The sequence below is a fragment of the Tyto alba genome, unplaced genomic scaffold, assembly GCF_018691265.1.
Source record: "Tyto alba isolate M040663 unplaced genomic scaffold, T.alba_DEE_v4.0 Super-Scaffold_49, whole genome shotgun sequence".
NCBI classification, from domain to species: Eukaryota; Metazoa; Chordata; class Aves; order Strigiformes; family Tytonidae; genus Tyto; species Tyto alba.
In genome coordinates, this window is record NW_024881325.1 from 545,042 (window position 1) to 562,064 (window position 17,023).

General features: G+C 36.8%; 1 protein-coding gene across 12 annotated transcripts in view; it reads left to right on the top strand.

The window, feature by feature from the left end:
* Positions 1 to 17,023, top strand: part of ATP2B2 (ATPase plasma membrane Ca2+ transporting 2) — a 430,835-nt gene that overhangs the window by 348,008 nt on the left and 65,804 nt on the right. For all 12 annotated transcript variants that reach the window (XM_032995794.2, XM_032995804.2, XM_032995798.2 and 9 more), the window contains 2 exons: positions 660 to 874; positions 2,177 to 2,419. In XM_032995794.2, coding sequence (XP_032851685.1) covers positions 660 to 874; positions 2,177 to 2,419 — 458 coding nt within the window. The remainder of the gene's footprint in view (positions 1 to 659; positions 875 to 2,176; positions 2,420 to 17,023) is intronic.

Sequence of the window (17,023 nt, forward strand, 5' to 3'; positions counted from 1 at the left end):
TTAACTGCTTCATAGAAACCTGCCAAAGAGCAGTAATCATAGCAAGGCAAAATAGATGTTCTAATGGAGTTTTTATATGTATATTCAAATCCAGGAACAAAATTGTGGAGGAGGAGTGGTATCTTAGCAAAGTTTGTGTCATTGGGAGAGCTTAGTAACTCCCTCGGATCTTCTGTGTATTCTGTGAAATATTTATTAGTGTCTCTTGTGCTTTATGGTCAGTGTTGTATCTCTTTTGAGCATCTTCTCATAAATATATGCACTGTTTGCATATGTCCCTTTGAAATGGGAAACCTTGGAAACACTATTATTTATCACATTGTCAAGAAAAACAGTTAAAATCTGTTACGCATCGGTAAGGCTTTTCTAAAGTATTTTCTTCAGCAGCATAAATTACAGAAGACTCCTTTTCTCAAGCCTCTTAAGCTTATTTTAAAGAAAGATGAGTGTTTCTTTATTCACTGGAATGTATGGTGGTTGTAAAGGTATTACAGTAATGTTTTCTCTACATTGTAAAATTTAGCATCATTATTGGTACTGGTGAAAAATGTCATGTAGAATAAGAAAATAATTACATATCAAATTCAAATGTAGATTTCTAATTGCACATGGTTTTAATTGTGTTTTGTTTTATAGTAATTGATTATTTCTATTTTTAGGTTTGGTGATGTCTGCCATCACTGTAATAATTTTGGTACTATATTTTGCCATTGACACATTTGTGGTCAACAAGAAACAGTGGTTGCCTGAGTGCACTCCTGTCTATGTTCAGTATTTTGTTAAATTCTTCATTATTGGTGTTACTGTACTTGTGGTTGCTGTTCCTGAGGGACTTCCACTTGCTGTCACTATTTCTCTGGCTTATTCTGTGAAGGTAAGAAACATTAAAAATAACTATGGGAGGAAAAAAAATGCTGTTCAGTTGAGTTCACTAGTGAATTAGTCTTTAGGTTTTATCAGGTCTGATGAAAATTCAGCTGTAAATTAATGTGCTCAAAATATTAATGAGTAAAATTTCTTTAAAGTGAAACTTTGCTCTATATTGAAAGTATTTCTGACAAAAATGCTAATACATACATATTCTAATACATATCTTTAAAACTACACAGTGTAGGAATATCAAACAGTAGAAATACCTACTTTCTGTAAGGTTACCAGGAATGAGTAGAATTTACTATGAGAATAGTCCAGTCTTTTGATACAGGATAACTTTGTCTTCACATTTTCTTGTGCAATAGTTCAAAGTTTTGACAAGGATTTGAAGTCTTCAGGAACACTTTTCAAATAAATTAGTTTCACTGCAGCTTTCATGTACTTTTCTTAAACGCACTAGCAGGTCTTTGTGGCCAGTATAAAAGATTCTATTAGGAAATTAAAGAGGATTCAAATCCTGGACTTGTGGATTATTTCCTTATCTATCTAGGAGTTTTCTCAAGTTGTTTTAGCGATTTAGTCAGATGGGCCTTATTTAAATATTATGGAAATCTTAGGTGAAGATTTTGTAATGTTTATTTTCATTTAGTATGTAAACAAATTAACATATGAACATTAGGAAGGAATAACTTAATTTATATGTAGCCAAACATCATTATTAGTAGGAAAAAAGAGCACATCTCAAGCATGAGATTTTGCTAATACTGTAGCTGCTTTTAAAATATTTCCCCATTTTCCTTATGGCCTACCTCTGACACATGCAGCACATACATGTGTATCTATACAATGGTGGCTTTTAGTGGGTGTAGGTTTTTTGTTTGTTTGTTAGATTCTTTCATTCCCAAAATGTATAGTCCCTCTGTGTGCTGCCAGATAACATCCTGGCATTGGAAATAGTATTAAAAAAAAGTCTAGTATTTGTTATAATGATACTGTTTAAAAAATCCTGATATCTTCAGTTTCTGTAGCTAGTCTTTGCTGTTCCAGCTATTCCTTAAAATGTATATATACTACAAAAATTGATGGAACCATGTTGGCTTGTCAAAGGCAAAATTATTTCAGGGATAGTCACTGCTCGGTTGTCTGTAACTAGGGCTTGGGTGATTGGCCCCAATCAAAGTTCTAGTTTAGAGCATAATGTTCTCATCAACAATACTAAATACATGCTTTTTTGCTTTTTATAACTGATGTTAAAAATCTGTTGAAGCAAATCTTGAAGGCTTCTTATTTTGCTTTTTCTCAGAAAATGATGAAGGATAACAATCTGGTCCGCCACTTAGATGCTTGTGAAACTATGGGTAATGCTACAGCCATCTGCTCCGACAAAACAGGGACATTAACAACCAACCGGATGACGGTCGTCCAAGCCTATGTTGGTGATGTCCACTACAAAGAGATCCCTGACCCAGACTCTATACCCGCCAAAACCCTTGATTTGCTGGTTAATTCAATTGCTATCAACAGTGCTTACACTACAAAAATTCTGGTAAGTAGGCTTTTTCTATCAGTAAAATGAAACATAGCAGGAGTTGTAATTTTTTTAAGCAATGTTAATTCCTTAACATCCTGTTGTTAATCATGAAGAGTTAAATACTGTTGAGGTCCTCAAAATGAGAACAGGTGCTGTAAAAACTATATATTTTATAGTTTTATTTTAAGGATAGGGATGTACTTATAAATACAAGACCATGCTACATTTAAAAAAATTCCTGCTGTTGTTAGATTGGGATGGCCCAGTTTTGGTGCAGGTAAATTTGCTAAAAGACCTAGTTTTCACTGAGACTTCGTATGTATAAAATTATTTCTGTGTGTCTAAGAGTTTTCAATTAATTTTGAAATAATTCAATTTGGATTGGTTAAATAAGTGAGGTTCATTATCTTTATTCATTCTGGTTTCAAGTAAATTACATCCAGAAGTATTTTATTCAGTCTGTAAAGAAGGGTAAAATGGAAGTAGCCTGTTTGCTTGTGTCATTAGATTCTTCTGTACAGTTCTAATTATGAGGCCGAAAACTTTTGCAATTCCAATAGATTTGTTCTATGAAAGGTCAAGCTTAATATTGCAGAATAAATACTTCTTTATTTGTTGTTTATGAATTTCTGTATTGTCCTTTTTATAGCTCTATGCTGAGCTGCATAATAGTCTTGCATGCACTTCACGTTTGTTTTAAAAATAGTCTTTTAAAATAGTCACAGAAAACAATTGGTGAAATACTGCTGAGCGCTGGGAGCATATGTTTCCTTTAATTCTTGCTAGTAACAAAGGGAAGTGTGGGGACAGCCAACCCCTGAGGCAGCTTGAGCCACTTCCTACATCAAGAGCAGACAGGAAATCACAGAAACCCTCCATCAGCTCAGAGGGATATTCTCAGTTGCCACCTTCCCACTGAAATCAGCCAGCAATGTGAGTGTACCTCTTCTGTTGCACTGGAGAGACAAATAGCTCTGATCAACAGGGGCTGGACTTTGAATTCATATATCCTGGAAGAGCAGAGCTCGGCTATGCCCCAGTTTCAGCTGTGAGCATCCAACTAGCAGCACTTATTCTCAGCTGAATCCTGGACCTTGTTCTATCCTTTTCCTGTGGGCTGTCCATGTCAAAATCAACCAGGGTGGCTGAAATGAAAGATGGGCCTTCTGTTCTCAGGTGGTTCAGTGTAAATGCTGTGTAATAGCTCGGTGTGGATATTTTATGGCTGTGGCTTTTTGGAATCTAATTTGCAAACCTCATGGAGTTCAACAAGGCCAAGGGCAAGGTCCTGCCCCATGGGTTGGGGCAATCCCAAGCACAAACCCAGGCTGGGCGAGGAGTGGATGGGGACAGAAAACTGCCCGTGAGGCAGCCCCGTGCGCTTGCAGCCCAGAACCCACCCGTGCCCTGGGCTGCAGCCAGAGCAGGGGGGGCAGCAGGGCCAGGGGGGGGATTCTCCCCCTCTGCTCCGCTCTGGGGAGACCCCCCTGCAGTGCTGGGGCCAGCTCGGGGGCCCCCAACAGCAGAAGGACACGGACCTGCTCAAGCAGGGCCAGAGGAGGCCACAGAGATGCTGGGGGGGCTGGAGCAGCTCCCCTGGGAGGCCGGGCTGAGAGAGTTGGGGGGATTCAGCCTGGAGAAGAGAAGGCTCCGGGGAGCCCTTCGAGCGGCCTCTCAGGGCTTAAAGGGGGGGCAGGAGAGGGGGGGAGGGACTCTGGATCAGCAGGATGAGGACAGGATGAGGGGTGACGGATTTAACTGACAGAGTGTGGATTTAGGTGAGATCTAAGGCAGAAATTGTTCCCTGTGCGGGGGGTGAGGCGCTGGCCCAGGGTGCCCAGAGCAGCTGTGGGTGCCCCCTCCCTGGAAAGGTTCAAGGCCAGGTTGGACGGGGCTGGGAGCACCCTGGGCTGGGGGAAGGGGGCCCTGCCTGGGGCTGGGGGTGGCAGTGGATGATCTTGAAGGTCCCTTCCAACCCAAACCATTCTATGATTTGTAAATTAGCAAGAATATTTCACTTTTGCTGGGTAAATCATGCTTTCACAGATCAGTATAACATTTGATTGTTGAGGAGAGAAACATACATCTTAGTTATTTTAGTACTGTTACAGCCTAAGTAAGGTTGGGTACTTCCTTCTGTAGAGAGAGAAATAGAATCAAACTCATCCTCAGCACACAGGCTGGCTTTAAGACAGGGTATTAAAGACAAACTGGGATGAAGGATAGTAGGTAGCTATATTAATCTGTGTTTGTGTAACTGCTGCAGCGGTAATGCTAGTCACCAGCAGCAGTCCTAGCTGTCACTGTGAAGTTTAACTTTGAGAGGGCTTTGAGAGAATGTTACCAGCATTGGCAGAATTTTCCTTGTTCCTTAAAAACAGCAAGGCAGAGGGCAGGCAAGTTGATTGGTAGTTAAGTCAGGTGTGACTAGCAGAGCACGGCTTATTGTCAGCTGTGCTTCATTTGTTTGATATTTTGCTGTTCATTTCGAATGCTTGAGATCAAACACAGTAACAAAATGTTTCTGTTCAACTTCCATACCAGTTCATCCTCTCTGAATCTCAGAATAGATTTAGGTTGCTGTAGAACATGGAAAGGCATCAGACTTTCCAGAGTGATGCATATGTAATATTAAGTGTAATGTTCTTTCTCTTGTGGTAATAGTTTCCCTTGACTAAAAAATTTCTGGTCAATAGTAGTTCTAAAATTTCACTTTGGTCTGAAAAAATTTAGAAATTTTTTTTTTACTCTGCCTTGACTTCACTGCTTCTTGTTGAAATTAGTTATGTGTGCCTGTTAAAAAGAGTCAATATTTCACCATTTCAGGGTTTTTTTAGGTTTGCACAGAAGCTGATTCTCTGTAAAATTGATAAATGGATTAAATCCTCTGGAAATCACCTTTGTGCTGGGTGTATATCAGATGACTGCTTGAACTTACCTGTGTAAAATTAATGGTGATTTTTTTAGCTATTATGACAGCATTTTAAGATCAAGCCTTGCGGTACAGACCCCACAAGAATAACAACTCCAGTAGCAGAGGAGTTAATTTTATTCATTGTTTATAACAAGCTTAAGATAAATTTTAAGATAAAAGGTATTGTTCCATAGCCTTCATTCATTTTTAATAATAAATAAATACAGTAAAAAGGGAGTTGTTTCCAGGATGAAGTACACAGAATTAATATTCTAGCAGCTAATACTGAATGCATACTTGTGCACTCATTCTTAGAGCATATTTAATCAAATTGTGAATATCAGCACAAACCCAAAGGGCATATAAGTGTTATGTTGCTAGCATTGAATTTTACGTATTCTATTTTTAGTTATCTAGTTATGTGTGTGCCGTAAATTGCGCTCTGTATGAACTTCTGTTCAGAGTGATCACATATGGGACCATAAAATTAGTCAAGATGCTCTGCTGAATGAGAAATATTCCCTCTCGCATTGTCTTTTGATTAAGGGGCAATTGAACCATTGATATAAATATAAAAAGAAAATAATATTGCTGCTTGGGATAAAAGATTTGAATTTCCCTGAGAAATTAAACACAAATTATTCCAACTTAACAATAGCATCATTAAATATAGTTCTTTTTAATGCTTTCCAAGGATTAAGTTACTGGGTGAGCTGATTTTGCATTCCATTAGCTTCAGAGCAACTTTATTGCTGCTTTTTAATGCCATTTATATGAAGCTGTTCTCTAGAAAACCTTTTTTTTTTCCGTATTCATGTTTTAGATAGTTCTCTCACATGGAAATAAAAAGTAGACTTCATACATTTTTGCATGTGAGCTGTGATGAGGACTGTAAAGCATCTCTTACTCTGAAAAGAAAATTTGCATTTTGGGAATACTTTGATTGCACTTGGAACAGAAGTACATTGATCTTGAGTAGCATGGAGCGGTAGTGAAATAGAGACTCCAAATGCCAAAACCCAGTGATTTGAACTCTTCCATTGAGATCTTGTTAGTTTTAATTAGAAAAGTATTTCTTCATCTTATATCCTGAAAACTGTCAGAGGACATAGATGACATGCTTGCTGTATGGGTATAATGTGTTTTTATTAAGAAGAGATCACAGTTAGTATTTACTTGAGTGATTTTCAGCACCAGTGGAAAAGACCCAGCTGAAGCCATTATTGTTAGGATCTAACACAGGCATTTCATTTGGTACTTGATAGGTGCCTAGGGAGCAAAAAAGCTACTTATGCCTGTATTAGGTGAATATCTGGATCTGCATCAGGAGGACTGTTTTCAGTTCTGACAATCTGCAGTATCATTTACTGCATCTGCACAGTATGTGGCACAGTGTGGCAGCGTCCTTTAGCTGAGGATCTCGAGGTAAAAAAAGAATTGTGACAGAAAAGTGCAAAATATTCACTCCTTTGCACAGCTTCTGCCAACTTAGGAAATGAAGTAAACGTATGTTAGTATGTATGTTAGTGAATGTTAGTCAAGTAGTGAATATGACCTTATAAAACTTTTGGGGAAAAAAAGGCCTCTATCTCATAAAACCAAAAGGGGAAAATGAAGCAAGAAAAACAGAACGTAGACCATTTTGTTGCAGCCAGAGCAGAGAAAGCAATGATTCCTGTTTATCATAGGGCAGAAGAACACCCGCATATGACAGTATAACATCTGTCTAAGAAAATACTGAAGTTACCACGGTTGCTGCCAGCACTCAAATTCCCACCACATTCTGACCACGGTCCTATATGAGGGTCTTCACTGTATGCTCTGACAGACCTCTCCTCACAGAGCTCCAGGGGTGGCTTTGGGAGCCTCAAATAACCCAGCAGGGAGGAGCAGGGATCCCCCACAAGCTTCCCTGAGAAGAGTTATTTCTGGGGGAGAGCCGTGGTTCCCTCCATGGGAGAAGGACGTTGAGGATGCAGGTTGGCTGCCAGGGTCCCTGGCGCCTAGCGCTAGGATGGAGCTGCAACCCTGACACAGCCATTGAGGTTGGCCAGGAGAAAAAGGAAGGTGTTGATTCACCTTCTTGCTTTGTGTAATTACTTTTTCCTGAATATATAATAAATGATCTTATTAAAATAAGTGGAATAAAGTTTCTAACTTGTTTATACTGAAAGCAGTTCAAGAAATTTTGGCACAGAATTTTATTAAGAATAAATAGTTCTTTTGACTGATGGTCTGATACAGAATATGGGAATGAATGCACTGTCTACTTTCTTGGAGAAAAGGGGTGGAGGGAGGCTGGCAGAGCAGGTAGGTAACCCATAATGCATGAAAACCGTAAAAGAAATTACTTTCTACAAAAGTGAAATGGTAAAAGTAATAGAAACAAAGATTTTTAGCACAACAGATGCTTTGCAGGAATGGATGAAAATCTGCTGTGGGTATTGAGTACATGGATATAGTAGCCAGGTGAAGGGCTCTTTTCATTTGTGAGGAATATATTTGCATCCAAAAGAAGTACAGCTATCTGGGTTGTTTTGAAACATAATGTTCCTGTCAGAAATGGTCTTTAAAAAGGTATGCAAAGTTCAAAATACACTTCTCTCTTACACTTTTTTCTTATTAAAAAAAAAATCAAATTTAAAGACTGAATTTCACTTATCAAATACATGAATTAATCTTGTCTTTTTCTTTCTTTTTTTTTAATCAGATGAGAAAAATTTTCTCAAGAATAATATGTATATATGCACACATTATTTAGCCAACAGAAATTTACTCTAATTTCCTTTCACCTTTCACAATTTCATCTCTTTTTAAATTGTTTAGGGGAGTATGGATATTTGGAAGTTTCCTACTGAATCATTTAAAAACTTCAGTAGTAGTACACTGGTTTATAGATTTTTCCATACATTTCCCCACATTAAAGTTATCAGTGATAGAAAAGAGGATTGAAATGTCCGATCTTTTTAACAGTAGTTGCTTGCAGCTCTCTAATTCTTGTCTGACAGAGTATAGAGTTTTTCTTTCCTCTGTCTATATACATATATTTATGTGTGTATTTAGATGAAGTCTTGTTTTCAAAATGGAATGGAAGAATGAGACTCTCACTGTTTAGGAAAGATTATTTATCTCATTTTTGCACAAAGCTCAAAACCAATAGATCAGATTATGCCATACCTATCAATAGAAAATCATCAGAATTTATATTTCCTAAGGCAATAGCAAAAGAGCCAGTACTTCATTGTAGCTGTCTGCCAAGGTCAGTCATGCTAAATTAACCTGCTATTGGATGTCACTAGAATTCTCTTTATCCAAAGGAGAATCATGAGAAAACAGGTTTTATCCTCCAAACTACATATTTAGTTATTTTGGTATTTGAAATTGGAAACATATTTTTACTTTCAGGTACGTTTTTCTTAAAACCTATTCTCAAGCTCTTTGTTTCTTGTGTTAAAATACAGAAAAAATTACCATTTGTTTTTACTGTACATGAAGGTTCAGGTCATCTCTTATTTTGTCCGGTTTACCCATTGCTGCTAACAATGTTCTAAGTTAAAACAGATGCTTCAGAAAACCCCAGTAAACCCCAACAAAAACACATACTCAAAAAATGAGGACAGAAATGGGGTCAGAAGTGGTAGAAAAAATTAATAAGGATAGATTGAGGAAAACTTTAATTCGCTATAACATTAAATGAAAACCCAAGTAAATGGCCTGGCCTAAATTCTGGTTTATTCCTTCTGTAGATCCCTGCCATTAACATTAAGCCCCAAATATAGCTGCCAGCTCCAGTTGTTGACTTGCAGTCTGTGAGAAGGATCAGTCATTTATCAGCCAGTCAAGCTGTCAGCCGAGGCTGACCTGCCCCTAAGAAAGCAGGTCAGCTCTGGGGAAGAAGAGGCCCTGGAAGAAGGAATGAGAACTCCAGAAGACAGAGTGTTGCAATGAGGGCACATTGAGGGGGGAAAAAAAGATAAAACTGGAACATAAGGAGGAAGGATGATTATAACTTGCAGCAGCAGTTTGCACACACGCTTCACAGTGCGCTCCCCCTTGATGGCTGCGTGGCCTTCCTCATTTTGCCGCTTTTTTGCATTAGTAGTTTTGGTATAGAAGGGTTTGAGTGAATTTTTGCAAGAACCTGAGCAGAGGCCATCATTTATAAAGTTTTTTTTTTTTTTTTTTTACCTCTGCTTGCTTTCTTCAGGCAATGCGCAAAAATTAATTCTACCTTTAGATAATAATGTGTCAACATTGAAGTAATCTGTGTTCTAAGGTTGAGAAAGATGGGGAGAAGGAGGAGGAGTGCTATTTGACAGCCATTTGATGTAATGACAGATCTGTGGAAGGTTTTATCCTTACATAATAATACTGAAAATCAGTAAACAGAGAGCTCTGTGAATTTTTGGGATGGATTTTTGCAGCTTAGCCCGTGTAACAACACTGGACCGGCTTGTCAGAGGCGTTTGGCTTTGGATGAAGCAAAAGGAAGGAGCAACAGGCTTGAATCACTTCCCTGCACTCTCGCTGTGGAATACATTTGGAATGGCAAAATCCTCTACTTCTAGAAAAGCTGTCCAGAAAATGTCACAGAAAAATGTACTGAGAGGAGAATCCTCAGCCGGCAGATTGATGAACTGGTGTAGGAATTCAGGGATACTATTTTTTTTCACTGTTTGAAAAAGAGCAAGTGGATTTTTATGAACTCCTGAAGCTCTGCTTTAGGTTTTCCAATTTGTGTTCTGTAATCTTAGGGGTACAATAAGTTACAAAATACACGGTATGAGGAGAAACAGAGAGGAAAATCTACTTTGCAGAAAATCGGGCGGAAAATCAATGCATGATTTTCAGGGTGGCGTCTTCCAACTCAGTAGGGTTGGATTTAGGTCTGTAAGGCTGTCTTATGAGGCAAGTAACTTGAGGATAGTACTGTATGTCTTTTATTGGCTGCTTTCGGCATGTTAGTTTAGTAATAGGAATTTGTGGAAGTTTTATATACTCTTGTTCTTGAAGTGCTCAGGTGATGGGATTGAAATACTGTCTGGAGCATTTCTGAATCTCCAGCTAATTGGTGCGTTTGAGCCATTTAAAATTAAAAAAATACTTGATTTGATTTAAATTTGATTGAACTGATTTCTAAAAAGATGTATATTTTGTAAGAGTTTTTACTTTATAGGCAAAATTATTGCCATTATAGGTACATTAATAACTTTATCTCATTTTCCATATTTTTTTCCTAGTGTTATACAACTGTGTAGTGTAGATAGACATTTAAGATGGGACTGGACAATACAGGCCAAAGTATCTTTCTATATGTAAGCAAGACAATAATCACCAAAAAAATCCCCAATATTTTCTTTTGAACTGTTTCATAAAGTCCCTAGTAAGCATTTTCTCAGAATAAGCAAGTCAGGAAAAAACCAACCTATAGTGTGCATATTATTTACTTTATAAATAATAATTATTATTGATAATAGATCATGTAGTTAATTGTCTCTGATCCTAGGAATGGTAATTAACAGAGAGTAACGATCTTCACACATCACTTCTCATTGAATTTTTATATAATAAAAGGTACAAGTATAGCTTTTCTCACTAAATTACCTACTGAGTTAATAATTGAAATAACTGTGTTTAGAAAAGACTTCTTGACCATGTAAAGCATCGGACATGTTGTTATCCTAGTCGCACGCTTTCTGCCATTGGGGTACAGGGGCTTTGTCTTGCTATTAAAAAGCTTTTTTTAATTAAAGTCTCCTTTTTGAGAGTTGCGAGGGTTAGAATGGAATCAGGTGCCCAGAAATCTTCTTGGCAGTTGGCTGTGCGATGGATTTACCTAAACCAAGAGGGATTAGGGAGCAGAGATCAGAGCAGGGCCGTCCTGTAAATTGGCTGTTGACACCGTTAAACTCTCTGGAAGGTTGCGTGTTCCCACCGGTGGCCAGGTTGTCAGAGGCAAGGCAGGTTTCCCCACAATAGGGCAGGAATATTACAGGTAGAGGAGGTGAGATAAATGTGCTTGTGCTAATATGCTAAGCAGGGCTAGTTCTTTCACTGAAGTTCTCCTTATAAACTGTATTTGTAAACTTGGCAGCAGGAGGACTGCAACTCCTGACAATTCTTTTCCTTAGTCCCTTGTCTTTTCTGTCGAAGAAAGGGGTGACCATCCTGCCTCAGCAACAAATAAACATAAGAAGAGAAGAAGGATAAATAAAATAATCCTGCACTGTAGAATGCAGTGTGAAAAGTAATTCCCATACTGGCTAAAAATTTATGATAAAGTAAAATTATGGTTTTTTTATTTTCTCTCTTCATGTGAGAAAACAAGGTAGTAAAAACATCTTTCATACTGGCCTTCTTTGCCTTCACAGTTTGATAATTGCAGATTCCATTTATTCCTGTTAGAATAAATAATCAGTGCAAGACTGTAAACAGGACTGACAGTCACTTGGAAGCATTTTGTTACTATAATATCTTTTACCACATCAGCTTTCCCCCCCCCCCGTTTGCTTGTATGAAAATTAATAAATTAGATTTTAATCTTGCTACGATGCAACAAATGTTTGCCCAGTTACCTTGCTTAAGATTTTCTTTTATGTTATTTATCTTTCTTTCACGTATTTTCCACTCATCTTGTACTGGCATATGATGATTCACTTATAGGGATAACTGCCAGCTATTTCCAAGTATGCCCATTGATGAATGCAGGCTTTAAAAGTCAGCATTTCCTGCAAATGTTTTCATCTAGATATATAAATATTGCTTATTGTTGTCTGATAATTTTTAGGACATGTTTTTGGTTTTGGGTTGGTTTTTTGGTTTTGTTTTTGTTTTTTTTTAAATAAGATACATTGACAGAATGAATGATTTTAACACATACTACTTTTCATGCCTGTGATACCCTACTGAGATAAAGTCATCACAATTTGGGGCTGATTGATACGCTGATTAGAAGTTTGTGTTAACGCTTTGTAGGGGACATTATCAGGGAGCATGTTTTCCTGATGGGAGCTTTTGTTTTTACATGAGTGGGTGTAAACCACTTACTTCAGGCACATCTGTTTTAATGTAGTTTTTCTTTGTGTTCTTTATCATCAGGAACAGGAAGATAATTATTTCAAGTGTGATAATTTAATAACAATTTTATAGAAAATGGCAATGGTTTTATAATCAAACAAAGGTACACAGGCTTATTAGAAAACATGCAATGGGTGAATCACCTCATAATAAAATATGTCATTGGTTTTCTTTAGATATATGTTACATAACTATGTAATATACATTATATAGATTTTAGTAAGTTTTCATTTTACTCTCAGAACTTCAATGTGGCTTATTCCTCTGAGGGGAAAAAAAACACAAGCCCAACCCCAAAACCCCTCTAGTTGGTACAATGCCTGCAATACAACAGATCAGCTATAAAATGTATGACAGAAAACATCTTACTTATTTCAGAGCAATAAATATGCAGCACTTACTTTACAGACTTGAAAAAGACTTTAAATTGATTTGGCATTGCTATTCTTTGAAATTGCACTTAATAATATTTATTATATTTCTGTTAATGTAAGCAAGCTATTATTTTTTTTTAAGTGACATCTAGTCCTAGAAAATTGGCATTACATATATAGTAAGTAAAAAACTATGCTTCGATTTCTGCGTCCTGCTTTCTTCTTCAGGTAGCCCCCCACTACTAAATTTTCTTTCAAGCTTTATTCTTCTTGTACGTGAAGCTTTTGGCTCCTCTGGATTCCAATCAATCATATTTCTGTGTTATTTACAAGTGAGTCTGGGAAGGTGTCCAAATATGATGGCCTTTCTGCTTTTAGAGATGGTGCCAGCTAAGCTGGAAAAACCTCTAGGACGGATGGGGTTCTGAAGAACTGTAAGCACAGATTCTGAGCAAACTGCAAGGGGCACTGATTTCTCAAAGGCATATGACTTTGATGGATCTGATTTCTCAGGGGCATATGACTTTGATGGACAGAAGGCAGAAGGAGTCTGTTACATAAAATCCTTTTCCCAGCTGGGAGTCTAGCAGAGGAAACGGAAAGTTTTCAAAGGAAAGGTTGCTAGAGTATTGTAATGTAGTCAGAACTACACTGTTCCTTAGCATCACTGAAGACATGACAGACCTGTTTTGGCAGCTAGCTTGCATGGAAGAATTAAGCTTCTAGAAGGAAGTTTTAAAAATTTAGGACAACTTCAGTAAGTACTACTACAAACCTGTCTCATGTGTAAGTGCAAACACACGGAGCAAAGGAATATGGCTGGCTACCGGCGAGTCCTTACGGAGACACTGGGGCCTCCCATCTGTCTGAAATTCTGAATGAGTGTTGGGCAGTAGATGCAGCTCATTGTTCATAGTATTGAATGAAAGCATTGAGAATGTTAAAAAGTTCCACTGTGTATTTCTTAGACCATTGTTATTTTTCTGTGGTTTCTACTTATTCAAGTGAGCAGGGAGTTAAGTTACCTTACATTTCTGTTAACTCCAAAGAAGGGTTGTCAGTGCTCAGTGCTGGTTTGCTAGGGGCTATGTATTTGGAAGAGGTGAGAGACAAGTTTTTCTGGGAGAGTTTTCATATAAGTAAGGACATGGTGTTCAACCTCTCCATCATTCCTGTCCCATTTCATTCTGAATGAATAATCAGATAAAAATTGGCTGCAGTCTCGCAGTCTGCTATTCTGCCCGCCAAAGGCATCATTCTTAGTATAATGACAAGGAGAGGGACTGGCCAGAGGACTGAATTTATAATGCATCTCAAACATTACCCCACCAATCATTCAAAAAAATCTCTGCGAGCAAATATTAGATAAGCATTGCTATAACGTATTATATACACTTGAGCTCATGCATTTGCCTCCCAAAAAAACAACCCGTAAATAACTGAAACCAATTTAAAAATAATTTCAGCTGATACATGCTAAGAGGAGTACATCTTGTATGATAAGTGAAATAGCTGCTGTTAATGTTTTTAGACTCATTTAGAAATGGATTCTTGAAGAACCCTTTTCCTTACTCTGGAAATGAGTACCATTAACAGAGAAGATCTGTAATTATGATGGGCTATAATCAGTAGCTTAAGTCAAGATAAAAAAAACTTCTTTTTATGTTTTATGTGGCTAGATTTGCTTCGTACTTACTAAGTTTAGCTCCTTAAACTATACAAAGTGTTTGTAGTTGTGATGTAACCAGAAAGGTAGTGAGTATTAAGACTAATTTTTGCTTTGGTCTTTCTAGAAATTTAGTTTCCTGATCTGAGATATGTTTAATAGAAAAGTAGAAAACCTAAAGTACTGATAAGTTTTGTTTAAATAAAGACTGTATGTGCAAATCGGCTACCTGTAAATACTGTTTCTTTTGTTGAAATTCAGGCTTTTGATGTGTATATGTAAAGGCTGTGCATTTTCAGTTATTTAATGTGATGATTAAATTCTTGTACAGTATGATCATTATCACAGTACATGTTTTTCAGATAATGGCATGGGGGGGTTTTGTGTGGTTTGTTGTTGGGGTTTTTTCCAATTCATTAGCCTAAAATGATGATTTAATGCAAGATTTCCAGTTCTAATTAGTAAAAAGCATTGAGAAGATAATGCAAATGAAAATGAGAGTTGGTATATTTAGATAGCATGTAAGAGATGGTGTGTGTTTCACAACTGTGTGGCTGAAATTCATGTACAATGGCTAGTAGAAAGCATGCGTGAGATGCACTTCAGACTACTAGTAGGGGTGTTTTTAAAAAATGTGTTTAATTTTGATTAAAAGTGTTAAATGATTAATTAAAAGAGAAGAAGATTGTGTGACTGGAATTTTAGTGATGACGTGTTCAGAAACATCGAAGAAAGTTTTCGTAGGCAACCTTGGTGAGAGAAAGTCTTGAGATGCTAGGGAGAAAACTGTTGATAGGTGACTAAAGTGCGTATGAAAGTGGCTCAAAGGACATCTTGCAAATATACAGTTTCTAGTTAGATCACTGCTATCACTAAAGAAAATGTATCTCTATTTCCTCAAATCTAAAAGGTGAGGTTTCAGCCTCAAAACAGATGCATTAATGCGTTTGATGTTAGCAAAAAACATGTAAATCCCTTGTATTGGTTCTAATTTGGAAATACACTTTTTAAACTGTAGATGTTGCCTTGAAATTGAATTTTAACTACCTGATCAGCTCAACATTATGCAGTTTGTCTCCTGTCTCTGTTTTCTCTGCAACACTCAAGAAGCCATTCTAATATCAGCATGCATCAAAACCTCAGTTTAATAGATGTAAACCAAGGTAGCAGATGTTTGGGTTGTTGTTACGGAGGTACCAATTACAATTCTGCAATAAAGTGCAGTTTCTGTTTTGCACTTAAAAATAATGTTCAGCTCATTTGTCGGTCATGAAAATACAGCAATGTTTGCCAAATATATGGAACAAATTATCAGAAATTTATAAAAATCTATTAATCTGTTCGGAATTTTAATCAGTTTGGTTTAGAAATGGCACATTTGTCATTCTGGTCTCTATTCTAATGAGGTTAATAATAAGGGAGAAACATACTCTTGCTTCTTTCTTTTTAGCTGTCTTGAACTGAGACCTTGTACTTAGACTATATTTAAAGTAAATTGGTTGTCAATTAATGTAAGTTAATAACAACTGCTGTGTTTCATTATTTTGATTACATAGGTTACTTGTCAACAGTTCTTGTTGCACTTAACCAAAGCTGGAATGACACTAGTATAAATCTAACAATTGCCAGTTCCCTGTGGATGTGACTGTACAAAAGAACAAGAGTGGAGAGTTCTAGTGTCCAAATTTGGAAATGGAATACGTAATTTTCAAAATTTGAGAGCTAGATTGTCATTGAATGTTATGTTTTAAGGGAATGTATAAATAGTTTTGATCAGTAACAATAGGAAAGCCCCTACATACAGGCAAGTAACGTCTTACAGTATAATAAATATATCAAGACTCTTCTGGGGAGAATGTGGAGAAAAAATCTGTGTCTCTAAAATTCAGTTTAATCTCATCTGGAAACACTAAAGCTGGAGTATCCTAATCATAACTATGATTAATCAGTACTGTCATAACAAGGCAGAGTTCATTTGTTGCTCTGTAGTATGGTGTATTAATGTACCTCTGCTTAGATTGAGCCATAAATTGTTGACATTTCAAATTGAGAGATTTTTTTTAAATTATTTTTCAAATTAAAAGACATGCAACCTTCTATTTTAAGTATTTTGATCTTGAAATGTAGACTATTTTTTACAAAAGGAAGAAGTTCTAATTAGAGAACCAAAATGGATTAGGAAATTAAAAGGAGTAACTCATGTGGCATGTCTTTTGATTATGGAGTTGCTAATGAACTGTAATGTATAAATGTAATATCCATATCCATGTCTGGTTCCTTAGGATAAGTATTGTTCAGTAACATGCAGGACTTTACAAAAAGCTATTACTAATGTAAAAAAGTTAACAGTTAATGTTTTCAGAATTCGAAGTCAGGAATCCTTGCTCTGGACCCAATTCAATCAATTACATAGATAGATGTAGTTAAATTTAGCTTTAACTATCTCAAATATTGCTTCTACTATAGCCATCCCACTTTTTCTCTGGTTGTGAAGCTGAAAGAAATAGCAATTTTTATTTGAACTCATTCTAACAAGTTCTTTATATCTAGGAGTAATCTCATATGAATTGTGCAGATTGCTTGTATGT